Below are 26,350 nucleotides of genomic sequence, written 5' to 3' on the forward strand. Positions count from 1 at the left end.
CAAAAATGCCATTTGAAAAAGCTGCTTTGTGACCTAACAATGCTTGTGGAATAAGACCGCAGATGGCATGGCTTAGCAAGAAACAAAGCAGGAAGCAGAGTGTAATTTCTGCTTCCCCCTGTGCTCTGCCATTCCTCACAAATCTGTGCAGGACGGGGAAGGACAGCTAGGTGGTGCCATTCCCCGAACCCCCCTCACAGACTCTGGCAATGTAAGTACCCCTTACACCCACTTAGGCATCCAGTTAGGGGAGCAGGAGGACTCACAATAGAGCCCAAAATATCACTTACAGATTAGACATTAACAAGTTGTAGGTAAGCTCGCCCCTCTCCTTTCATTACAACTGTTTTTACTTACTCATAATATGTCCTCCTTTTGGACTCAAACCTACCATCTCAGCTAAACTGAATTATTTTGGAAAGTTTGAGCTAAGTCCCTTTAGCTGTTTGCGTGTACACACACACACACTTGCACAACAGTGAATATAAATCAACAGACTATCTTTGCACAAAAATAAATTAAGAAATGGCTGAACTTTTAAAGTCCTTCTGTGGCTAGCCCTCACTGAGGACTAGTGGATGGGAAAGCCTGAACAATTTTATTTATTTATTTTGAAATACAAAGATCTTGCATTCTTTACTGAGTAGCAAGTACAGAATTGGAACCAAAAGTTGCAAGCGATTACGTCTCAGTGAAACTTTGTTTTATTAGGTCAGTCGTTATGTTATGGCCATAGGGCTGCAGTTATGGCAGAGTGCGTAAACTGAAAACCTATAGAATTTTTTTCTTTTTGGTGTTTTCTTTTCATGTATATACTCATCCCATCAAAAGGAGCGCTAGGTGTCCTTTGACTGATTATTAAATTACAGCGAACCAAACAGACTCCTCTGGGTGCCCCACCCAGTAATTACCATGAAACATAACCCAGCAGCTACGTATGTATTTCTGATCCTTATGCTCTCCTACCAGCGTCCTCCCAAAGCTGAGGAGCCTTCACAGGGAATGGTTGTGAGGTAAGGAAAGGCACAATACCATTGTCTCAGAAGTAGGGCTTGTGTATATGTTAGAGAGCAGAAGTTTACAGAAATGTGCAAATGCACACACCATCACTTACCCCGAGAGTTAGTGCCCTAGATAGGCATATTTTTACTCTTCATAAAACAAAACAAAACTGCAAACCATCTCCCTCTCACACTCATGCAAAAGATGTAAAAGCAAATACAAATATAATTGCTGCTCAGGTAGTGCTGGGCTGGGCAGGGAAGATGGCAGTCCTCTTTCAAGGATACAAGAGCATACAAAGCATCCACTCTTCAACTTTTCAACAGACAGCAGAATATATCATCATTGGCTGAGATAATTTTCCCCTTCTAAAAGAAAGTGTGTGTTTGTGTGTGTGTGTGTGTGGTGTGGTGGTGGTGGTGGTGAGCTGATGTTGCTTTGTGGAGAGATTAGCATTCACTCATATCCAGAGAGCTAATGCTAGACTTATGCTCCTTGTAAATCCTTCAAAACAGGGTTTACATGGGGCACAGGCCATCATGTGAACACAAGGATTGGGACTATGGCTGGCCACTGCACAAGGGATAAGGGTGCAGATAAAATCTTCCTTGCCCAATTCCCCCTCTTGCACACATGTGCTAGGGCAGCCTCAGTTGGTGTCCATTTTAAGGGACTGACCTGCTAACACTCACTAATATAGTGCTTTTTATTGTGAACAATCCTCTGATTATTCATACTAGCAAGCCCTGAATTTGCCAGGTTAAAATAAAGAGTCAGAAAATATATAAGATTCTCATAACAACATTAAATTCCCATACAGCACACACATGCTGGTACATGATAGTTGGGATTGATAGGCTTTTAAATGCATTCTTTAATATACAGAACATGTAATCTGACTGAGTTAACATTTTTTTCATTGCTATGAGAACCTGAGCTTGTGCATTATACATTTCCGACTATTTTTAATATATTTCAAAGCCTAAACCTGCATTCCTCACTGAAGTAAAACTGTTATAACTTCAGTAGGATTTTTGCTTGAATACAGAATGTATGAGCTGATCTTAAATGTGTAACTCTGACATTCATTGAAAATGAGAGAGGGAGTGAGGAGATGAGATTGCATGAAGCATGTGTTTTTATACTATCAATGGTTCACTCCTTTCTTCAACCATTAGCTTTTCTGTCTGACTTAAATTTTAAATGTAACAATGCAACAAAATTGTGACACGACAGTAGAAAGTCAAGTATATTATTTCACACTCAGGATTTTTAGATATCACATTAAAAAGTGAAATCTGTTTTAAGCAACCAGTGAAGGGATCAACAAGATTTGGTTGCTTAACAAAAGTGGCCTCCTAACAAAGGTGGAGCAGAAGTTTGGGGATTCTTAGGCACATTTGGGGATTCTTAGGCACAACTGCTTGAGACAGAAGGTTGCCTAATATTTGTACAGGTTTTGACTTCAGTAGGTTCAGACCCACTCCCTCCCTCCTCCCTCTAAAAACAAGGCCCATTTAAGGTGTCTCATGTCAGGCACCCAAAACCACAAGTGACTTTTCAAAATCTTGATCATTATTATTTCTGTTAACAGGTGTATTTCAATTGTATGCAGTACATGGATAACCAGATATATTTAATCGCAAAAGATTAAATATTGTTTTTACTATAGGACCATGCTTCCTGTTTAGACAATAAAGAAAGATCCGTGTTCTTTACTGCATCGCTTCTTTGGTCAAAATCTTTTTACATACTGATACTATCATAACCTAGTCCCATATTTGGACCTTAGCGTCCAAAATATGGGGGTTAGCATGAAAACTTCCAAGCTTAGTTACCAGCTTGGACCTGGTAAAGCTGCCACCACCCAAAAAATTAGAGTGTTTTGGGGCACTCTGGTCCCCCCAAACCTTCCCTGGGGACCCCAAGACCCAAATCCCTTGAGTCTCACAACAAAGGGAAATAAACCTTTTCCCTTCCCCCCTCCAGGTGTTCCTGGAGAGATACACAGACACAAGCTCCGTGAATCTAAACAGAGGGATTCCACCCTCCCTGTTTTCAGCCTTGGAAAACAGAAGTACCGAGAGCTAATTTCTCTTTCCCCCTCACCCAGAGGGAATGCAAAGTCAGGCTAGTAATCTAACACACACAGATTTCCCCCTGACTTCTTCCTCCCACCAATTCCCTGGTGAGTACAGACTCAATTCCCTGGAGTTCCCTACTAAAGAAAAACTCCAACAGGTCTTAAAAAGAAAGCTTTATATAAAAAGAAAGAAAAATACATAAAAATGGTCTCTCTGTATCAAGGTGACAAATACAGGGTCAATTGCTTAAAAGAAATATGAATAAACAGCCTTATTCAAAAAGAATACAATTCAAAGCACTCCAGCAACTATAGACATGTAAATACAAAAAAACATATAAATCACTATCTGATCTTTTGTACTTACAACTGGGAAACAGAAGATTAGAAAGGCAGGAGACAGAAAAAATCACTTCTCATAGCCGAGAGAGTACAGGCAGAAGACAAAGAACTTAGACACAAACTTCCCTCCACCCAGATCTGAAAAAGTCTGGTTTCCTGATTGGTCCTCTGGTCAGGTGTTTCAGGTACTTCTTTCCAGGTGTAAGAGACATTAACCCTTAGCTATCTTTTTATGACACGCCCCCCAAATTGCAGACAGTGGGGAAGCTCACTGGCGGCGATTTCCTCCTAGAACTTTAAACTAAACAGATTAATACAACACATACACCGTCACATATACCACTAAGTATATAACTAACAGACTTCTACAGGTTAAGAACACTTTTTAACTACTGGATTTTGGGAAACTCTCACGGGAGAGTGCATCAGCTACTTTGTTAGAAGCTCCTGAGATGTGCTGAATTTTAAAATTAAAATTTTGGAGAGCCAAACTCCAACGAAGAAGTTTCTTGTTGTTCCCCTTGGCAGTATGAAGCCACTTTAGTGCAGCATAGTCAGTTTGTAGCTGGAACCGCCGTCCCCAAACATACGGGCGTAGCTTTTCCAGGACGTACACAATGGCGTAGCATTTCTTTTCACTGAGAGACCAGTGACTTTTCCTTTCAGACAGTTTCTTGCTGAGAAACACGACAGGATGGAAGTTGTGATCCGTTGCTTCCTGCATGAGAACTGCTCCTATACCACGCTCAGATGCATCCGTGGTTACTAGGAATGGCTTGTCAAAGTCCGGGGCCCTGAGCACAGGGTCAGACATGAGCGTTGCCTTAAGTTGGGTAAAGGCCTTTTGACACTCATCAGTCCACTTAACTGCATTTGGCTGGGTCTTTTTGGTCAGGTTGGTCAGTGGGGCAGCGATTTGGCTGTAGTGTGGTACAAATCGCCTGTAGTATCCGGCCAAGCCTAAGAAGGATTGGACCTGTTTCTTTGACCTTGGGACAGGCCACTTTTGGATAGCATCCACCTTGGCCTGTAGGGGGTTTATGGTTTCTCGACCCACCTGGTGCCCCAGGTAAGTTACTTTGTTTTGGCCTATTTGACACTTTTTGGCCTTAACAGTTAGTCCGGCCTGCCTGATCCGCTTAAAGACCGTTTCCAGGTGTAGTAGGTGTTCGGGCCAGGAGTCCGAAAAAATGGCCACATCATTGAGGTAGGCAACTGCATATTCTCCCAGTCCTGCTAGTAGACCATCTACCAGCCTCTGGAAGGTGGCGGGTGCATTTCGAAGCCCGAAAGGAAGGACATTGAATTCATACACCCCCGCATGGGTGACGAATGCTGACCTCTCCTTGGCAGGTTCATCTAGCGGTACTTGCCAGTACCCCTTGGTTAACTCTACTGTAGAGATGAACTGGGCACGTCCCAACTTCTCCAATAGCTCATTGGTACGTGGCATTGGATAGTTGTCCGGACGAGTTACTGCATTTAGATTACGGTAGTCCCCGCAAAAGCGTATTTCCCCATCTGGTTTGGGTACCAGAACCACTGGAGATGCCCATGCACTGGTAGATGAGCGGATTATACCCATCTGTAGCATGTTCTGGATCTCCCGTTCTATAGCAGCTTGGGCATGAGGAGACACCCGGTAGGCTGGGGTTCTAATGGGGTGAGCATTACCTGTGTCAATGGAGTAGTATGCCCGTTCAGTCCGTCCTGGGGTGGCTGAGAACAATGGGGCGAAGCTAGTGCACAGCTCCTTGATTTGTCGCCGCTGCAGATGTTCCAGGGTGGTTGAGAGGTTTACCTCTTCCACGCCACCATCTTTTTTCCCTTTGTAGTAGACACCGTCAGGCCACTGAGCATCATCTCCCTGGACTGTAAACTGACAAACCTGTAAGTCTCTGGAATAGAAAGGCTTGAGAGAATTAACATGGTACACTCTGGGCTTTAGTGAGGAATTGGGAAATGCTATGAGGTAGTTCACAGTTCCCAGGCGCTCTTGGACCGTGAGTGGCCCTTCCCATGATGCTTCCATTTTATGGGCCTGTTGTGCCTTTAAGACCATAACCTGGTCTCCTACCTTGAAGGAACGTTCTCCGGTATGTTTGTCATACCAGGCCTTTTGCTCTTCCTGAGCATCCTTTAGGTTCTTTCTAGCAAGGGCTAAAGAGTGTCGGAGGGTGCTTTGTAGGTTGCTTACAAAGTCCAGAATGTTAGTTCCTGGAGAAGGCGTAAACCCCTCCCATTGCTGCTTTACCAACTGTAATGGCCCCTTAACCTCATGACCATACACAAGTTCAAACGGTGAAAACCCTAAACTGGGATGTGGTACAGCCCTGTAGGCAAACAGCAACTGCTGCAACACTAGGTCCCAATTATTGGAGTATTCGTTGACGAATTTACGTATTATGGCCCCCAAAGTTTCATTAAACCTTTCCACCAGGCCACTGGTTTGATGGTGATACGGGGTGGCAACCAAGTGGTTCACCCCATGAGTTTCCCACAGTTTTTGCATAGTCCCTGCCAGGAAATTAGATCCTGAATCAGTAAGGATGTCGAAGGGCCAACCTACCCTAGCAAAAATGTCTGTTAGGGCCAGGCACACAGTGTTAGCCCTGGTGTTGCCTAGAGCTACTGCTTCCGGCCATTGGGTAGCAAAGTCCACGAAAGTCAGTACGTACTGATTTCCTCTGGGTGTCTTTTTTGGGAAAGGCCCCAGAATATTCACAGCTACTTGCTGAAATGGGACCTCAATTATGGGGAGTGGCTGGAGAGGGGCCTTGACCTGGTCTTGGGGTTTTCCCACTCTTTGGCATACCTCACAAGACCGGACATAGTTGGCAACGTCCTTGCCCATCCCCTCCCAGTGGAAGGACTTCCCCAACCGGTCCTTGGTTTTGTTCACCCCAGCATGGCCACTGGGATGATCATGGGCTAAGCTTAAGAGCTTCCCTCGGTACTTAGTTGGAACCACCAACTGTTTTTGCGGCTGCCATTCTTCCCGGTGTCCACCAGAAAGAATCTCCTTGTATAAAAGTCCTTGGTCTATAACAAACCAGGATCGATTAGAAGAGCTGAGAGGCGGTGGGGTGCTCCGTGCCACCGCCCAAGCTTTTTGAAGGTTGTCATCTGCTTCCTGCTCAGTCTGGAACTGTTCCCTTGAGGCTGGGGTCACCAGTTCTTCCTCAGACTGTGGACTTGGGCTTGGTCCCTCTGGAAGCGATGTAGGTGATGGGGTTGTTTCCGTTGCTGGTGAACCGCTCTCCGCTGGTGCACCTGAGGGTATTTTAGGCTCTGGCTGAGCCTTTTGGGTATGGCTGTCTGTTGCTTCTGCCAGTTCTGGCTCGCTGGCGCCCACTGGCGTTGAGTTTGAAGATGTGGTTGCACTTGCTGGTGCTGGTTTCTGTTCCAGTTCTTGGCCTGGGACTGGAGGTGCTGTGGCTGTTTCAGTGGTTGGCATGGAATCCGGGTCTCTGGTAACACAGACGGGGCGTCTGTGGACGGCTCAGGAACAAGAATGGGTCTGGAAGCTTGCCTGGTTTGGCTACGTGTAACCATTCCCACTCTCTTGGCCCACTTCACCTGGTTGGCCAAGTCTTCCCCCAATAGCATGGGGATAGGATAATTGTCATAGACTGCAAAAGTCCACATTTCTGACCAGCCTTTGTACTGGACAGGCAGTTGAGCTGTAGGCAAGTCTACAGCTTGTGACATGAAGGGGTAAATTGTCACTTGGGCCTTTGGGTTGATGAATTTGGGGTCTACGAAGGATTGACGGATAGCTGACACTTGTGCCCCCGTGTCTCTTCACGCAGTAACCTTCTTTCCGCCCACTCTCAAATTTTCCCTTCGCTCCAAGGGTATTTGAGAGGCATCTGGGCCTGGGGATCTTTTGGGTGATGGTGGTGTAATGAATTGCACTCGGATGGCGTTCTTTGGACAGTTGGCCTTGATATGACTCAGTTTATTACACTTAAAGCATCTTCCATCTGATGGGTCACTGGGTCGAGGTGAGTTACTGGAGACTGGTGAGGTGGAAGAATATTGTGTCTGTGGCTTTACTTGGGTTGTAGGTGGGGTTTTTGGCTGTCCTCGGTTGTAGGGTTTATGGTCGGTGTGCCCCCTGGGGTATTTGTTCCCCTTGACCGTAGCTTTCTTGCTTTCTGCCACTTCCATCCATCTGGCTCCAATCTCCCCCGCCTCAGCGAGATTTTTGGGTTTTCCATCTTGTATGTACCTTGTTATGTCCTCAGGAACACCATCCAAGAACTGCTCCATTTGTATGAGGAGGTGCAGTTCTTCCAAGGTGTTAACATTGTGTCCTGATATCCAGGCCTCATAATTTTTCCCAACGTAGTAGGCGTGTTTGGGAAATGACACATCAGGTTTCCACTTTTGGGTTCTGAAACGCCAACGGGCATGATCCGGGGTTATCCCGATTCTGTATCTGGCCTTGGTTTGAAAAAGTTTATAGTCGTTCATGTTCTCCTTAGGCATTTCAGCTGCCACCTCTGCTAAAGGTCCACTGAGCTGTGGCCTCAATTCTACCATGTACTGGTCTTCAGAGATGCGGTACCCAAGACAGGCTCTTTCAAAATTTTCCAAGAAGGCCTCGGTGTCATAACCTGCCTTGCAGGTGGGAAATTTCCTGTGCTGTGGAACAATCATTGGTGCAGGGTTGTTAGGGTTGGCTGTGTTTTGCTTAGGCTTATCTAATTCCATGGCCTGTCGGTGGGCTTCCCTCTGGAGTTCCAGCTGTTTTTGGTGGTCTGCATCTTTGGCTGCTTGCTCTCTTTTGTAGGCTGCCTCTCTTTCTCTTTCTCTCAGCTCCATCTCTTTTTGTTTTATTTCTAGTTCCTGTAATTTTTTTCCATATCTCGCCTGTGGTCGGCGTCTTTGATTTGTTCTTCGGCCTCCATTTTCGTCTTGGTAGGCATGCTTCCTGTTTTCTTGTGTTGGGGTGCCCTCCGGTGTTTATTGTCTGAACTGCAGGCTCTGTTGCCTCCTGGGGTCTGCCTAGCAACAGTGCCTTTTTCCCTTTCTTCCTCTAGCTAATCTTTTCAATGTAAAGTAAACCAGAAAAACCACTTTATTTGCATGAGTATAGTGCTGGTATTTGACTCTTAATGGGAGTGCTACTGTGTGACAAAAGACCCGTAATAGTCTCTTAACGGTTCCTTGCTTAATATGCAAGCCAAAAACTGCCAGAGAGAGCAGAAAAAAAAATTCTTTCTGGTTCCTTTTAAAACCAAACCGTTCCTCTCTGCTTAAAAGCCCCTAGAAGAGAAAAGTATCAGGGGGTAGCCGTGTTAGTCTGGATCTGTAAAAGCAGCAGAGAATCCTGTGGCACCTTATAGACTAACAGACCTTTTGGAGCATGAGCTTTCGTGGGTGAATACCCACTTCTTCAGATGCATGTGGTGGAAATTTCCAGGGGCAGGTATATATATGCTAGCACGAAAGCTCATGCTCCAAAACGTCTGTTAGTCTATAAGGTAGCAGAGAAAAGAAAAATATAATATTCCTACTGGCTTCTGGATTCTGTCTATCCCACCTCTGCCACCATATCATAACCTAGTCCCAGATTTGGACCTTAGCGTCCAAAATATGGGGGTTAGCATGAAAACTTCCAAGCTTAGTTACCAGCTTGGACCTGGTAAAGCTGCCACCACCCAAAAAATTAGAGTGTTTTGGGGCACTCTGGTCCCCCCAAACCTTCCCTGGGGACCCCAAGACCCAAATCCCTTGAGTCTCACAACAAAGGGAAATAAGCCTTTTCCCTTCCCCCCTCCAGGTGTTCCTGGAGAGATACACAGACACAAGCTCCGTGAATCTAAACAGAGGGATTCCACCCTCCCCGTTTTCAGCCTTGGAAAACAGAAGTACCGAGAGCTAATTTCTCTTTCCCCATCACCCAGAGGGAATGCAAAGTCAGGCTAGTAATCTAACATACACAGATTTCCCCCTGACTTCTTCCTCCCACCAATTCCCTGGTGAGTACAGACTCAATTCCCTGGAGTTCCCCACTAAAGAAAAACTCCAACAGGTCTTAAAAAGAAAGCTTTATATAAAAAGAAAGAAAAATACATAAAAATGGTCTCTCTGTATCAAGGTGACAAATACAGGGTCAATTGCTTAAAAGAAATATGAATAAACAGCCTTATTCAAAAAGAATACAATTCAAAGCACTCCAGCAACTATAGACATGTAAATACAAAAAAACATATAAATCACTATCTGATCTTTTGTACTTACAACTGGGAAACAGAAGATTAGAAAGGCAGGAGACAGAAAAAATCACTTCTCATAGCCGAGAGAGTACAGGCAGAAGACAAAGAACTTAGACACAAACTTCCCTCCACCCAGATCTGAAAAAGTCTGGTTTCCTGATTGGTCCTCTGGTCAGGTGTTTCAGGTACTTCTTTCCAGGTGTAAGAGACATTAACCCTTAGCTATCTGTTTATGACAGATACCATTTAGCTAAACAAGGCAATCTCTAACATACACCCGTTAGCTAGCTAAAGACTGTGACCCTGAAGCTCCCTTTCTTTGGCTATAAAGCATATGAGATACTTCCGGGTCATTCTAGGAAAATCGTTGTATATTATACAGTTATTTGATTTGGGATTGGGATATGCATTGCACAGTGGAGGGCAATTTATGACCCTTACTCATCAAACTGAGCGCACTGAACCCTTCTCACTGAAAGTCACTTCAATAATGAGTAGGAAAGGATTTTATACTGACTTGTAATAATGGAGAATATTTTAGGATGAACATCCTCCCTCTTCCTCTGAAAAGTCAATTAGAGGAGTGCTGTAACACACACTTAAATAGTGTTCAATGAATATAAATAAGAAGGAAGTTCACTACATGATATGTAAGATTGTAAAACTATGTAACCCAAAACTTTTAGTCACCATTTATAAAAAACAAATGTTCTAGTCAAAATACACATTCTAATTCACCTCTGCGAAAGTCATCGAACTAGCTTCTTTACCCATCAATAATAACTTGCTGCTCCAGCAGTGGACTTGTATTAATAAAAGTAAACGTTCTTATGCATAAAAGGCAGAGCAAAGACAATGCAAGTGAACAAAGACAACACACTTCAAAGAGGATTAACAGACTGGTCTCCTATGCCCTCCGGGTCTAAAGATTGATTGAAAGCTGTTTTATAAGAATATTTTGTAGTTGTACAAAATGTTGCTTTCATTTGCTAGCTGGATGTTTTTATCCACTTAATGTGTTTTTAAACTAAGACTTCACAAAATCAGACCTCTCCTGGGCAGTAGAACAATAATCATGGTCTCCTTTATTTTATGGTTACTTTTATTTTAACTTTTTCCTTTCTGTTTCACCTACTTCTTGGCTGAAGCCCCATGGCACAGAGACCAGATCCTGTTAGCCAGGAAATGGGAAATGACAGCTCTGAAAGCTACTAGCAATAGCTACAGGGGCCCTACTGCCTGCTACAGTCTTCTTCAGGAAGGGAATCCAGACAGCTGGGGCCTGTTGCTGCAGCAAGTGAATCCACTATTTGGATGGGGGTAGGCAGAAGGATGGAGGACTCGGTGGGATGCTCCTAAAAGAGCACAGGAATCGGAGCAAAGAGAGACTAAGGAAATGAAACATCTTAGCTGGAAATAGGGTGGATAGGGAGGCTGCCAAGGGCCCACAAGGGCAGTTAGGGGGGAGGAAGGGAGTGGGGCTGGAGACACTTTGATTGAAGGAGCCTGTTCCAGGTGATTTCGTCTGCTACTTCGTCAATAAGATTAAAATGAAAATGGCTAACTTTAAGTTAAATGTGTGAGAATAAAAGGTAAATGCAGATGTACAGTAGGATGATATTGTTATACCAGAAGAGACCAGTAACTCTTCTAGTCTACTGTCATGGCTCTGGCAGTGGCCTAAACCCTGAATTTCAGAGGAAAGCAAAAATCCCCCACACTGAACCCAGACAACTGTGCAGTAACATGGAGAGAATCTTCTTAGCCCCATCAATTTATACCCTGAAGCATGAGGTTGATACATTAACCAGGACCAAATGACAAGTTACAATAACTGCACATGCTATTTTAATTCATGTAAGCATATAATCCTCACAGAAATCTTATTTAAGATATTTGCCTCAATAACATCATGTGCCAATGAGTTCCACAGAGCATTTATATCTTGCATAAAACATAACTTAATGTGTTGCCTTTTGATTTCACTGAATGTCCCCTTGTTCTTTTATAATGGGACAGAATAAAAAGAAGTAGCTCTGACATAGGACCTCTTACTAATGTCATTTTAAAAATAGTTCTAGCTTCTTGTCAAGTAATAACGCAACTATGTATGTTTAGGTAAAGTCCAAAGAATTGTATCAAACTGTATAATGAAGAATATTAATATTAGCATATAATATTTAGCAAAAAATTTGCTTTCAAACTTGTTTGTTGTTTGTTATTTTAATTTACAACATTTACTGTTTGCAAAATTTTCCAGGGAAATAATTTTAAATAGTTTTTTCCCCATTGCGCAGTAAATACAGCCGTCTAAGTATTCCAGAATCAGAGCGTTATAGAAATTTTGGCGTCTGCTTCTGCTACCAAATTATGTTAATAGGCAAGTACCAATTGACTTTCTTAGGAGCCACGCCCAGGGCTGAATCTGCAGTTTTTGAAAGTATCTTACTTGAAAACTATCTGGCTAATCGTCAGAACCTATTATATCTACTACTATAACTTTATTTACAGATTTATGTATATGTACATCTTTATTACAATATGTAATATCAATTTTCCTTGTAAAGGTTACTATTTTATAGAACTCAGACTGAAGTTATTGCCAATCAACTGCTTAGTAAACTTAAGTGGAACAACTTCCAGAATTTTTCTCAATATATAATTTACTTTTTATTCCATTTTGCTATCTTAGACAATTTTTTTGAGCTATATAAATTTCAAAGCCTTTTTCAGTGTAATAAAAAAGCCTTTTTGCTAGAAGTTTCTTGGTCCCATTTCAAATTATGATCTGCAATATTCCTGTACCAATGACGAATCATTAGTGTAGTGATTTTTCTGTTTCAAATCTGTATATTAAACTATGCCCCTAACCAATCAACCTTGGTATAAAGTGTAAGTGAGGTCAAATAAACAGATTGCTCACTAAAAATCTGTGATCAAGTTGTCTGATCATATATAGACACAGCTCTCTGAATCGCTGCATACACACTGTATAATGTTATCATACAAACTTAAGCATTTCAGTTACTGACTGCTGTTTGTGTATATTTGATTTACTGGCTGGTCATAAAACTACAATGACAGAGTACACCAATATTTAATTAAAACGACTAGTCTTTTCTTTCAAATCTTAAGAAAACCAACATTCTTTATGTCTGACAGACTCATGATGTTGTGCTTCAAATATATACACTTACCAAAATTAAACTGTTAAGTTTATGTCTAACACTGTGTTGTACCTTTAAATATAACTGACATCTTAGAATAGATAGAGGGGTAATTATGATAAACTACACAACAGTGCTATTGTAGATAATATCATTTATCAATCCTGTGGTCCCCATCATTCATGCATTTACAGTTTAGGAATACAATAACTGCAAAAGAATAATAATCCATAATGGCTACATTCTCAAATCTCATGCTAGCTCACTAGACAAAATAAAAAAGGTTTAATGTATAAAACTGGAAAAAATGTAAAATTTTATTCCAAGAAAATTAACAGGCTACACAGGTAAATTTTGGCAAATGCAACTTTATATTGAAATCCACACATCTGTATCTTAAAGAAGTAAAGACTCACAGACTCTAATGTATTTCTAAAATACTAGAAATCATATTATATGCTTCAACAAGTTAAAACTTAAATAATTTAAAACAACCAATACACCAAAATGTGCAGAAAGTATAAACAAGACTGTGCCTTCAGTAGAATAAATGCTTCACAAATTGTGCAAGATATCATACCAAGGCTGCAGTCTCCCTATGACAGCTGTCTTAAAATATAAACATACATCAACTGCCTATGTTTCTCAGAGCAAACTAGAATGGGCAGCACACCTAGAAAAAATATCATATCATCCCAGTGATGTGCATACCGAGTTTGGGAACCATAGCAGTAAAAAGGAAAGAGAGGATTATGTGGTCTTTCATGCACTCCCAAATGACTGACCAGAGTTACTGATTCAATTTTCCTTGCTTATTTGCTTCATTGCTAAACAAAATGGAAGATACTAGATAACCCTTTAAGGCAACATGTGTTTATTCTGTATAATTATGACCATTCAATTATGACTGGGTATTACCTAGGCTAACGTTGCCTAACAGACTGATATCTAGCATTTTAAAAAATATAAATAAGAGTCTAATAAACTTTATACCAAATCAGCAAAAAACACAGAATACAGTTGAATGCTAGTAATTTCACTGTTAAGGAAATGGTATTTAGAAAGAGTAATATATTTGAAAAAAAAGAGTAAAGTCTAATCTGAACAAAAATACTGCTTTGGAATGCTCCCCAAAACTCACTCACAAGGCAAACAGATTTGTCAGTGTGATAATCCAATAATGCATGGCACATCTTTAATTAGTTACGGTACTTACGAGTCCCCAGTTTTCAGTCTTTGCAAAACAATAATTGTCTGAAATGTTTTAAACGTCTTCAGATGTCTAAAATTAGTTTTATCAACACATTAACCTCATATCAACTTAACTTATTAAGATGTCCAATGCTAATCGTTTTGATGGTCTTATTTTATGTAGTGATATACACAGCAATTAGCACTGATACTTAGCATCTGCAATCCTTATCTAGATTTCAACCACATAAAGGAATTCAGGGCAGTGGTTCAGTCCTTTGTTCTTAATTACAAACCTTCACCAGTGGTCAGCAGGAACACATTTGGGTTTCAAATAGGATTACAGGTGAGCTATTGCAAAGACTGCAGAATGTTGCCCAAATCCTTACAGCTGCTGATTTCCCATTCTTGATTTTCTTCTCAAGACATGGCTACAGGCCACAATTGCTTAGCAGAGAAAGGGTAGTGTTTTACAAGGCTAGAGATTTACAGATGCTCCCTCATATAACACAGTAAGGTTCCCTTGGTAACCTGGATTTTCTGCAGTAAAGAAGGGTTGTACTGAAACAGCGCCTCAGCTCCCTGTTGGAGAAAATGCAGACAAAAGGATTGATTCCCGCCTGGGCAAAACTCATCCAGACAGCGGCCGTTAGAAATCCCCCTGGTACGACAGGCCCTCTTGCAAAAACTCTCCAGTAACAGGCTACCAAATAGGGACCCCACAAGGTCAGAAAGAGGAATGTCATAATGTAAAACATTCTGCTGATTCGCTTTTCCATTTTGAACTCATCTAAGACCAGTAGCCTTCTCCTGCTGGTGGTATTTGCATTTTGCCTGATTCCAAGCAAGGTTGGTGGTGTGGGACCCCTTCCAAATCCAGCCAGCCAATTAGCTGCTGCTTGACCACTGGCTCCAGGGCCATGAAAAGTCCAGTTCTGGCTCACCGCGGCAACGAATTGGACTGGCTTCATTTTCCTGCGATCATGAACGAAAAATATCAGCTTGAGGTAGACAAGCTGTGTGGCTAGGAGTATAAGGGCAAGAAGAAGCATAAATCCCAAAGAATCATTGGCCCTGAAAGAACGATGCTGAAAGGTGCATTGGTCTTCCTCCCTAATGAATGAGTAGGTGCCCACATCTAAAACTGGGGGGAAAGCCATAGCTACAGAAAGGGTCCACACCATACAGATAACTGCCAAACAAGTCCAGAAGGTCAGCCTTTTTGTATAAAACCGGTGGTGGGCAATAGCTAAGTACCTGGTGACACTTATGCAGAACAGCATGAAAGCAGTGTGGAAGCAGGATAAAACCCCCAAAAAGGCAATCACTTTGCAAGTAAGAGTCCCATACGTCCAAGTAGAGCCGTTTTTTACAGAGGTGAAAACAAATGGGAAACAAATAGCAGACCTGAGGATGTCTGAGCAGCAAAGATCCAGCAGGAAGTAGTAAGGAGCTCTATGCAAGGTCTTATCTTTGACTAGCAAAATGGAGATCAGAAGGTTACCCACCACACTGACTCCTATTATGAAACCCAGTGAAGTCAGTTTCAGAAAGGCTGTTAAAGGAGAGAGATTTTGTAAAATGTTGTCAGCTGCATGGCTGTAGTTCGCCATAGATGGATGGATGATATGGATATTGCCACAGTCAAGTCTTATGATCTATATATAAGAACAAGGAAAAAATAGATCCATACATCTTACTGCAAATGTAATCCACAAACAGAACAGATCTTGTGTCTAGTCATACGGTACATCCTCTTTTCTTCTTTCTGACTTGTCATGCCACCAAAATATCTGAAAAAAAAAATCAAGCTATCAGTTCTTAAGTTAACAAGTAATGATGTCAGAAAGTGCTAACACAGATGTTAATTTATGGGGACCCAAATGGAGTTGTAAATTTGTATACTATTTGTTTTTATATACCATGAGGCATTTTTATCTGACCTGCACACTTATTATACAGCATTTTGGCTTATTTGGAATTTCATAGATTTGGCTTGTTTACAGCCCCTGAACTGACCAAATATGTCATATTTGGTATACACCTTATATTTGGTAAAATATACAATTTTATAGTTCATGCCTCAAAGGCTTTATGAATAAAATGATCCCCAGTTCATAACTCCAGGAAATAATCACTGGTATCTTAAAAGAAATCCTAAAAGACCACTTACATTTGGACATTACCTACATTTATTTTACTTCTACATATTTGTCAATGTTTTAGAGGCAGCTGCTGTGTTGATATGGATCATACCCAAAGAAACCCTGCAGAATTTATGTTTTTTAACCCAAGTCACCAAAGCACATTAATCACAGTGTTAGCTCATGCACATTGTAAACGAAAATGGTATTCATTATTTTCCCCCCAGTAAACCCTGATTTTGTCATTTAGGCTTTGATATAAACACGGATGCTTGACAGAAAACAGCACTGTGCTTTAAAGGTCCCCCCTTCTTCTGCCCCCCTTTTATTATTACAAATCTTTAAAGCCCCAACATTATCTTTAAAGCCCCAACATTATTATTAAACTCTAGTAAACGTAAACATTGAAGGGGGGGAAGAGAAAGGAAACACACCCAAGAAATAATTCCCTTCCATTGAAAGGGTTGTCTTTGGCTGTGCTTAAATAAACGTATAATGAACAGATCTTCCTTTAGTCAATTAGGACTCCACGATTTACACTTATTCTCCGGGTGAATTGCATCTGAATACATTTCATGCAAAAGAAAAAATAAAATACTATCAAAAATTGCCTGCTGCTTTCCCAAAGCCCAGGGACAAGAGCCACTGCAAGTATGATCAGGCTCCTCCGTTATTCACATGAAGTGCTTCCTATGCCACCTCGGGTGTACAAAGGAGATTCACACTGAATTCCACTAGAATCCTTCCATTCTTTCCATCCACAAAGCGCCTGATTACTGCTGTGTAAACAGAGGCTGATCAGATCATGGCAACGTTTTAAAATCATGACCCCCCCCCCCGCCGTTTCCCCCTCCTTATCCCCTCTGCTCTCCACACAGCTTGATATACATGCACACACATACCCAGCGATGCTGGGGGAGACTTGCTTCTGGGTTGCAAGGGCGCTTTGGGTGCTGCTCGTGCTTTGCAGACCCATTTGCCCTGAGCCTGCCAAGCCTGCCCAGCTCTGGGGAGCTCAGATGGAGCCCAGCGAAAGATGCATTGTCTGTGGGCACGTCCATTATGCAGTTTAGTTAAAAAAAAACACCCTTGGGAAGGCAGATCCCTCCCCCTCCCCCAAAACCTGCAGCTGCACCAGCACTGTGCCCCCAACGCTCTCCCCCCAGCCCCTCTCCTCCTACCTGTTGGTGCTGGAGAGCCACACACACTACAGCGTCTGCTGGCTATAAATTGCTAGTGGGCTTTCTTTTTTTTTGCCTTTCTTTTTTTGCCTTGGTACCTGAACTGAGAACATAGTCAGTGGCTCTGGCGGCGCATGCTCACTGAGCCTCCTTCAGTTCCCAGCCTCGTCCTCCCCTGTCGCAGCGGCACAGTCTCTCCCAGTAACGCAGCCGCGGCAGGCGCCGCCGCCTGGGTGAGCCCAGGGCAGCTGCACGTTGCCCTTGCACTGGGCGGCTGCCGGGCCGGAGTTAGTGGAGAGCCGGGGCCAGCCAGCTGGGGAGGGGGCGGGAATTAGGCTGCCCAGCTCCTCGTTCATGTCTTTGAACTGCTCCCTCCTCCCCCCACCGATCGGGGCCAGGGAAGGAGCTGGCTGCAGGCTGGTATGTTGCAGCCCCTTAGGAGGCAGAGGTCTGTAGTTTGCCGCTGCTGGGGATGAGATCCTGGTCTCCTCACACGCTACCTAGTTGCTTCGCTCTTTAGGAATGGTAGAGCAAGAAAGGGGCCTAGGAAGTGCAGTAACATGTCCTGAGAGTATCCAGACGGTAGTGTGTGTGTGTCAGTGCCTATGGAAATAATTAAACTGACGATGGAGCTATAAGACTCCGCATATGGTGAGGTTCAGATGATGTCCTGGCTGGGAATCACAGGAATGAAATGCAAGTGCTATGAGATGGCATTGCTGACCAAAGGCTATTGCAAGACGTTATTCCCATTCTCCCTGTGTGGTGTACAATTCACTCTACTTGTTGGATATCAACTGCAATATTTAAAACTAGAAAAACGTGAAGATTTTGGATTAAACCTCATAGAGCATGTCCCTTTGCCCTCTGGCATATTTAATTTGATACAAGATAATTATCTGAGAGAAGCATAGGAAAAAAACAACTACCAAAAATAATTTATTTTATTTCAAGACTGTTATGGAACAGCTCCTTCTTGGTGGGGAAATTTTGATCCTGAAAGTCTTCCACATGATGAACTTCTATTCAAGTCAAAGGGAACTCTTTCTAGGGTGGATTTGTAGGGTTTTGCTCATTATTTGTAGCTCAGGCCTTTCAGAATACAGTTATCTTGACATCATTAGTAGATTGCAGTCCCTTTTGTTAATCTGCTGTCAGAATTGTTTGGGATTTGTTTCACTTTTAAAGTGACCTTGAATTCAATGGCAAAATCCATTAACTTCAGTGGGCGTATAATTTGGCCCAAAGGGACTCCAGCGACTGAAAAGTGTGGTTATTTAAAGCAAAAACAAAACAACCCCCCCACAAATGTGTATTATTCACTTCAGATGAAATTCAGCTTTGTGCAGAGAGCCAGCACAAAACTTATGTACAACATCAGTCCCATTTTGAGGGCTTTGATACTCAAATTTATGCATAGGCCATGTGTGTCCACTGCACACGGGGGGTAAATTTTAACCTTCAGTAATTGACGTTGTGGGTGATTAAAAAGGTTATTAAAGTTACATCACTCCAAGGTGTAGAATTGTTACTCCATAGTCACCTTGGCTCATTTTCTGTATCCAAACACATGTTCTCAAGTGTATTGTTAAACAATACTTTTTTCTTATACTTATGGTTAAAAATATTTAAAGACAAATAAATGTCTCCTATGATCTGGCAAATTAAATAGACTGATCAAATACACTGGAAGAATTCCTTGAATAGCTTGAAAATGATGTACTTTTGATAATAGCATATCAGCTGTAGCTTCAACATTCTGATTAGGAAGCAGGTCGGCTGATGTATAACTCATTGTTGAATATAATTTTTATGATATGCACATAGGTAGGATTTATTCATAGAACACAATTTGGTAATGTGTTCACACAGTAAGAAATTAAAAAAAAAAAGATGGTCTAATGCAAATTAACACAACTTATTGTACATGTGTAATTTCAGAACCCAAACACCAATGCTTGGACGAATGTGTTTTGTCACAGAGTGAGCTGACTCTTTAAGGGGTTAGGTTGCTTCCTCAGCTGATGGACCAAAGTACCAGGATCATATGACTAGAAACCTGGCTGGCTGGGAGATAAGGGCAGTCCTGGGAAGACTCTAAGAGAAGCAGATCTGGGAGCGAGTGGTCCATGAAAGAGTGGGAAGAAAGTCAGGAAAGGGCTAGGGAGGCGGCCTAGGCTGAGTAACTCTCCAGAGCTCTTAGGTGGAAGGCCTGGGAGAGAAGTCTGCAAGGAGCTGGAACCAGCTAGGAGGAAAGCCTCAGCAGGCACCGAACTAAGAATCCAATATCAAAGGTATGAGCCAGTTAGGAAGGGTGAGTGGAAGGTACATTGTTTTGAGCTTTATGTAAATAACCAAGATTTTTGAAAAGAGGAGCGTTATTGGGAAAAAATCATCTGCGATGTGAAGTCTTGTTACATGGGAAGAAGTGGAAACTGAGACAGTATCAGGGCCTGAAGACAGACCCTGCTAAAGATGACAGGTGGAGCCAAAGGATCAAAACATGGGAGTGAAATCCTGACCCTGTTGAAATCAGCGGCAAAACTCCCAGTGCGTGACTTCAGTGGGATCAGGATTTCAGTAATGGCTATAAATTATCAGTACACAAACAGCAGAATATTCATTCCACCATTGTCTTGCTTATATGGATAACTGCGGTGTTGGCTAATCTTCCTGAAAATTGGATGTTTGCAATGTCCATTTATTCTCCATAATACAGTTTGTAGAGCAATTTTGTGGGAGGTTTGCAGAATAGCACGAGCGCTTCATAAGGGTGAAACCCAGCTCAGTGCAGAGGGCCAGCATAAGGTGTATCTACTGCTTATATGACTGTGATAGGCTGTTATCAAAAGTATATCCTTTTCAAAACACTCAGGGAATTCTTCCAAGAGAAATTTAATCTTTGTGCAGAAGGCCAGAATAAGCTCGGTGCACCACTGAAGCCCCAGTTTAAAACTTGGAAATAATATTTAATCGGCCTAATGTGATCCATAGACCTGCATGGGCCTTCTGCACAGGGGTGAATTTCACCCCTATTGTATTTGATCGGTATTTGTAAGCTCCTAGCAGTGTCATGGCCTTGTGCTGTCCCTTGCTACAGGGATGAATTTCACTCCATCTGCCCCATACATCCCACACTGCTTGTACTATACAGTGTTTGCCATACTTCATGTTTGTGTGTAATAAAATTTACCAGTTCTGTCCTAAAACTATGCAAGCAGCAGAAGGCAGGGAAGATGTAAAGCAAGGTGAATGCATTAGGTGTGTAAGGAAAACACCTGTGGTATCGGTGTGTATGTGCATTGTCTCTACATTCATAGACCTGTTTCAGAGCATGAGGGACATAGCGATGAACTTATCCAAATACAAATGACAGGTGGACAAGGCCCAAATGGTCAGACAGTGAGATGGCCCCTAATGTGCAAGGAAGAGATAGCTGAAATACAAGGACACTTTTTAAACAGTGGGCTAAATTCTGGCATCAAATTTCTGTTTTCAGCCTTTGTGTATTATTGTAAACTAAGCTGAAACGCCTAGACAAAGCCCTGCTACAGTCTGACATACTTCAAAGAGAGAGTCTCTCTCCAGGCACAGCTCACACATATCTGAAGTAGAAACTTCAGAAAGGGATGCCGTTTTGCAAACATTTTACATGCAACACACAACTGGATCCTGTGCTATTTTCTAAAAATCTCTTAACTGTACTCCACTTCAGGAGCATAATTTATTCTTACCTACAGAATCATTTACTTTCTTTATATGCATGTCCACTAGGGAAATTTATATACATGTTTATTGCAACTGCATGATATGAATAGGTTTTTTTTTTTATAAATATAGGATCAAATCCTCAAGAACATTTAATAAGGTCCTTTAAAATGTTTCAAGACTGCCTTTGCAACTTTTTTTTTCATTGAGTCCCATTGCATGTTTTACAGAGATAAACATTTAAGGGAAAACTCATTGTAGCTTACTTGCTGTTCATACCGAGTAAGCCCTGATTTTAACTTACAGCATACTCTTAGGTTATGCATATATGCAGAAAGGTCAGAGTATCATACATAGTACAAGGCTTGTTATTTTCAACAAAGTATTTATTTTCCTGTGTATAGGTTTGTATACAACATAGACATTTTAAAATTCAACAGCCCTCAATGTCTGTAATTCACTTGTGATTTATTGAAAAGTTACTAAATTGCTGTTGGTTTCAAAGCCACATTGGAGTGATAATTCAAAATTCATGTCTTTAAAAGATACAGCCATCCAGATCTTCACATTGGTGTAACTCCACTGAAGTCAGCAGAGCAACAGACATTTGAGGATCTGGCCTGAAGTGAATGTTTAAATAAAAAATGATACAAAGAGTTCAAAGCTTCAGTTGTTGGTCATTGGGGGCAGCATACAGAGTATAGGGAGACGCTGGTATGTGGGAATTGGTTAGCACATAACATATACAGTCTGCAAGGTCCCCCAATGTGGGGTGTATGATGGGTGGGATCAAGAAGCAGTAAGGAAGCACTGACGGTACATCGCTCATACAGTGGGTTACACGCAGTCATGGGTATAAGTAAGCGGGCCGGGTAATGGGGACAGAATGACCCTCGCATGGTGGAATCTAGTTCGGTGGCTTTAGGGCTTAGGGGATATGGTTCAGTAGGGGGGGTTTATAGGCCTCCTCCCCCCGTGGGTGCACAGAGCCACGCCGGTTCACTCTTGGTATTGGCAGTGGCCGGTGATGTGCTCTATGTAAATATCCCTAGACCACCGGATAGTGTCAGAGACCATCAAACGTCTCATGAGCCGTGCATAGCGACGGCCCACCCCACAGGCCCTAAGTACACGTTCATTACAGGGATCCCAGGCACCCAGGGCCCCGACAATCAGGGCATCGGTGTAAACCTCGTAGCCCTTTGCCTGCAGGATGTCCGCCAAGGGGGCATATTTTTTGAGTTTACGGGCTCGGGCTTCACGGAAGGCTGGGGTCCTGTTCTCAAACGGGATCGTCACGTCGATGAGGATGATCTTTTTCTGCTCCTCGTCCGTGATGACGATGTCCGGGCGCAGCAGGCTGTCGGTGTCGGGGATGGTGTGGTTGACTGTGACCTCACCCAGGTGTGGGGCAATGGCCTTCACCAGCCGGTCCTGGACGGCGTTGTGGCGCAACTAACAGGCTCTGGCGTGGGGCTTGCAGCTGCACAGGACGTGGGGCAAGGTCTCCGGGGCGTACCCACACTTCCTGCAGCGCTTGTCTCGGTTCCCGTGGTGGATGGCTTCATTGAGCGGGACGCAATTCAGGCGGGCGTGGTGTATGAACCGCCAGTCGGCAAAACGGGTGAAACTGCCCGCGGGGAGAAAGTGGTTGCTGGAGTCCCACTTGCTGGTCACCTCAAAGGCCTTGCCCTGGTCAGGTTTTTTCCTCAGGGTGTCCACGTAGAGCGCGTGGACAGCGGCCTTCAGTGACTTCTCCAGCACGCCTCTGGCTCCGGGGTTGACGGTGTTGCCCTCTGTCTCGATCCGTGGCATCAAGACTCCCAGCTCCTGTCATTCCTCGCTCCATATCCAGCGGCAGCCCAGTCGTTTTCCCAGCCGGCGCATGGGTTTCTGTAGTAGTGGCCATTTTGGATTCCTGACCAATTAGACGTGTAAAGGTTTTTAAAATGATATCATATTTGTATTTAGTTTGCTAGTAATTCAGTGAGGTAGGCTCCCACATCCATATTCAGGCACCTGCCTGATTCAAAAGTACTGAGTATTCAACAATTCATATTAAGCTCAATGAGAGCTGTTGAGTGCTCAGCACTTTTGAGGGAGATGCCTATATATTTAAACATGGATGTGGGAGCCTAACAGTAGGCTGTCATTTTTGCAAATCTTATTCCAACCTTTATCTTTAGGTAACACGGTCAATGCATAGTGATAGCTCAACATGCTGCAAAATAGTAGGATAGAGCTAGTTGGAAACTGGAAATTCCCCTCCCATAAAAATGTCACATTTAAAACAAAAAATCATCCTAAATCAGGACAAAACATCAGAAACACAACCGCAATGTGAGTTGTTGAGTGTGCTGTACTTTTTAAGATCAAGTAGATGCCTGAATATGGCTTTTGGAGCCTACCTCATTAAATTGTTAGAAGATTAAGTTAAAAATATTACACCAGTGAAATTGACAAGAGCCTTCCAAGCCCCAAGCTGGGGAGCCATCATTTTGATGTTTCCCAATGTCCAATTGACATTTTTCAGCAAAGCTGAAATTTCCCCAAGGAGAATCGATTATTCATTTTCTGTTGGGAAATCCTGATAGAAAATTCCCAGCTTGCTCTGCAGTAGGATCTGTACTGAGGTTCCGAGTGCCCAGCCTAGTAGGAATGTTGGTTGGTACGAAGGCTGGGAAGAAGGAAGACCCTCACATCATCCTTGAGTGAACCCTGTGGGCCAACTTCAGAGCAGCATTCATGCTGCCTCTAGCCCCCTCAGTCAGAAAGTCTATTTAAGGCATTGGTAATTAAAGATGGAGTGGAAGGAACAGGACGATCAGCAAAACCTCCTCCCACCATTTCCTCCTCCCCCTAGAAAAATAAAATTGCCCCCAACCCTACAAACTCTTCAGAGTATCATACTCAGTAACCGAGAGGCACTGAAACACACATATGAATACTAAAAATAGCCTTATAGCAAGATTGACTCATTTATTTCATTTATTTTCTTCTAAAGTTTAATGAATCCAATTACTGATACATATTTTAGTATAAGCTTCATTACAACATGGCTTTTGAGTGCTATAAATATGCTTGATTCACTGGTTAGCTTTGTTCTCCGTGTCATACAGGAATGTGTGTATACTATCATGGATGCAGTACCATTACCTGTATAATACAGATGAAAGAACTTGTTCTGTTCATTACCAGATCCCCATGGGTGACAGTCATGACACTTGCCCAAAGTCTGTCTCATAGATGATGTGAAGAAATGGTGGCTGGAAGTGGGCAAGAAACTGGGTTTGGAGCTTCCCCATAGTTACACTGCAGATACTGGGCTGTAGTAACTGAAGCCAGTGACATCACTCGCACAGGACTGATGGCTCAGGGTATGTCTACATTGCACACGTATCCTGGCTTTGATTCAGGTTTGAGCCCAACCCCTGGCGGCTTCCATCATTCTGACTTGAGTCTGTAAGCACCCAGGTCCTAGAACCCTGCTGGGGGAATGGGTCAGAGCCCAAGTCCGCTGAGACTCAGGTCCAAGCCCTATCATTTTGCAGTGTGGATGCAGCTCAAGCCACAGACTGAGTCAGACAGTCTGCATTGTGCAGTATGGACGTGTGAATGCGGCTGTGAGACCTGGGTCCAGCAATTGTAAACCCAGGTTTACCATGCAGTATGGGCATTCAAACGCAGGCTTGATAACACAAAGTCTGCAAGCCCAGGTCCCACAGCCCACGGTTTACAATGCAGCATAGACAAACCCTGTCAAGCACACTGGCCATGCCCACACATCTCCACTGACCTGTCCACATTCCATTCCTCCTCACCCTTCTCACCCTTCTCACCCTCACTGCTGTGCTTTGGTCTTTCCACGGCACAGGAATGAGTGAGTGTGAGGCAGGATTTTGCCCCATCTTCTTTCATTTACATACTATGCCAGCCGGTGTCAATCAATGTAATAGCACCGTTGATTTCAACAGAGCTGTGCTAGTTTACATCAGCTGAGGATATGTCCCTGTGGTTTTAATGGCATAAATTATCAGCAGTAGAAACAGAGGATCAACAAAAAGCCGTAGATTTTCATTTTTGAACAGTGCAATTGGTTGTTTTGTGTTCTGTTTGCCCACCTCACTCCTTCTTGGCTATTATGTTTGACAGCCTTTTTGTCTAGGCTACATGTAACATTGAGTTTTCAATGAAACACTTACCCAAAGAATATTTAATGTGCTGGGCTTACCTTGCAAATGGGAAGTCAGAGCTGGAAGTAAGCCAGCCACTGATGAAGCACCCATCAGGACACTGGTACACTCTTCAGGGTCATGGCCTTTCAGGGTGCCAGTCACCAGCATTCGGTGGTGCTCCATTTGTTACCAGCCCAGATGCCAGTGGAACCCTGTTGAACACAGTGAGTAGGGGGGTGACAAATCTGAAACAAAAACAGGTTTTAAAAAAGGAACCTAGAAATAGTGGTGAGACACAGACAGGCTGACTTCCAGCAGAGAAATGTGGGACACCACTATAGGTCCAGAGGACACTAGTTAACTGTGTGAAGAAAGAGCTTTGTTTAAACATTGGAGGCTAAACAGTCCTGTGTCTGGGGCAGCGCATAGCTACATGACACACAGAGGAGATGTTACACTTCAACCTACCCTGGAGCTTCCTAGTGTGTACAGGGTGGGGGCTGAGTGTTTCTCCTGGCGAATGGGCTTGGCAGATTGGGGGGTGAGGGTCGGGTGGGGACCTGGCCCCATCTCCTTTTGAGCAATTTACTCACTGTGGGGAATTAGGGAGTACTCCCTGCTCCAAAGGATTGCTGTGGTGCTTGGCTTCTTACGCACCCACATACACATCATCACCAGTACAAGGAGGACTGTATCCTAGGTCTACTGCCTTCCAGTACTGTTCAGGGGTGGCAGGAAATAGGAGAGGTTCAGGATATCAGCAGAGAAGGAAGAGAAGGGACTGTAGGTTGCTGGGGAGAAGGACTATTTAGCAATAGTATTTTCTGTATCCAGAGAAGGTGATTGACCAGGAGAAGAATGTCATCTACCACATTAGTAGGGCTTTCAGGCTCCACCCATGGCAAAGGCTTGGAGGTGTAAACTTCATGTTAGAAACCATGACTCTCACTGGTGCCAGTGGTTCAGATCTAGGTGATAGATAAAACTGAGTTCCCTGGCAATTTATGTTTTCAGTATGTTAAGAACTCTACAAACCCGATTACCAACTACCTTCTGCAGAAGGATCCAGCACTCAGTTTGCACAGTGTTAACCACCACACAAGATCCAGGGTGATGAAGAATCAAGCCCC

The 26,350-nt window shown here is 43.1% G+C and overlaps 1 protein-coding gene across 6 annotated transcripts in view; it reads right to left on the reverse strand.

The window, feature by feature from the left end:
• GPR85 (G protein-coupled receptor 85) overlaps positions 1 to 25,431 on the reverse strand; it is a 43,909-nt gene extending 18,478 nt beyond the window's left edge. Inside the window, exons 1-3 of one of the 6 annotated variants that reach the window (XM_030549038.1) lie at positions 17,338 to 17,493; positions 16,591 to 16,718; positions 12,862 to 15,805 (exon numbers count right to left, since the gene is read on the reverse strand). In XM_030549038.1, the coding sequence (XP_030404898.1) occupies positions 14,513 to 15,625 (1,113 nt within the window). In that variant the 5' untranslated portion in view covers positions 15,626 to 15,805; positions 16,591 to 16,718; positions 17,338 to 17,493 and the 3' untranslated portion in view covers positions 12,862 to 14,512. Of the gene's footprint in view, positions 1 to 12,861; positions 15,806 to 16,590; positions 16,719 to 17,058; positions 17,194 to 17,337; positions 17,519 to 25,276 lie in introns of those variants that run through there. The other 5 variants (XR_003998520.1, XM_030549042.1, XM_030549040.1 and 2 more) reach the window with 5 other exon arrangements.
• Positions 25,432 to 26,350: the final 919 nt, after the last annotated feature.

This window comes from Gopherus evgoodei, chromosome 1, assembly GCF_007399415.2.
Source record: "Gopherus evgoodei ecotype Sinaloan lineage chromosome 1, rGopEvg1_v1.p, whole genome shotgun sequence".
NCBI lineage: Eukaryota > Metazoa > Chordata > Testudines > Testudinidae > Gopherus > Gopherus evgoodei.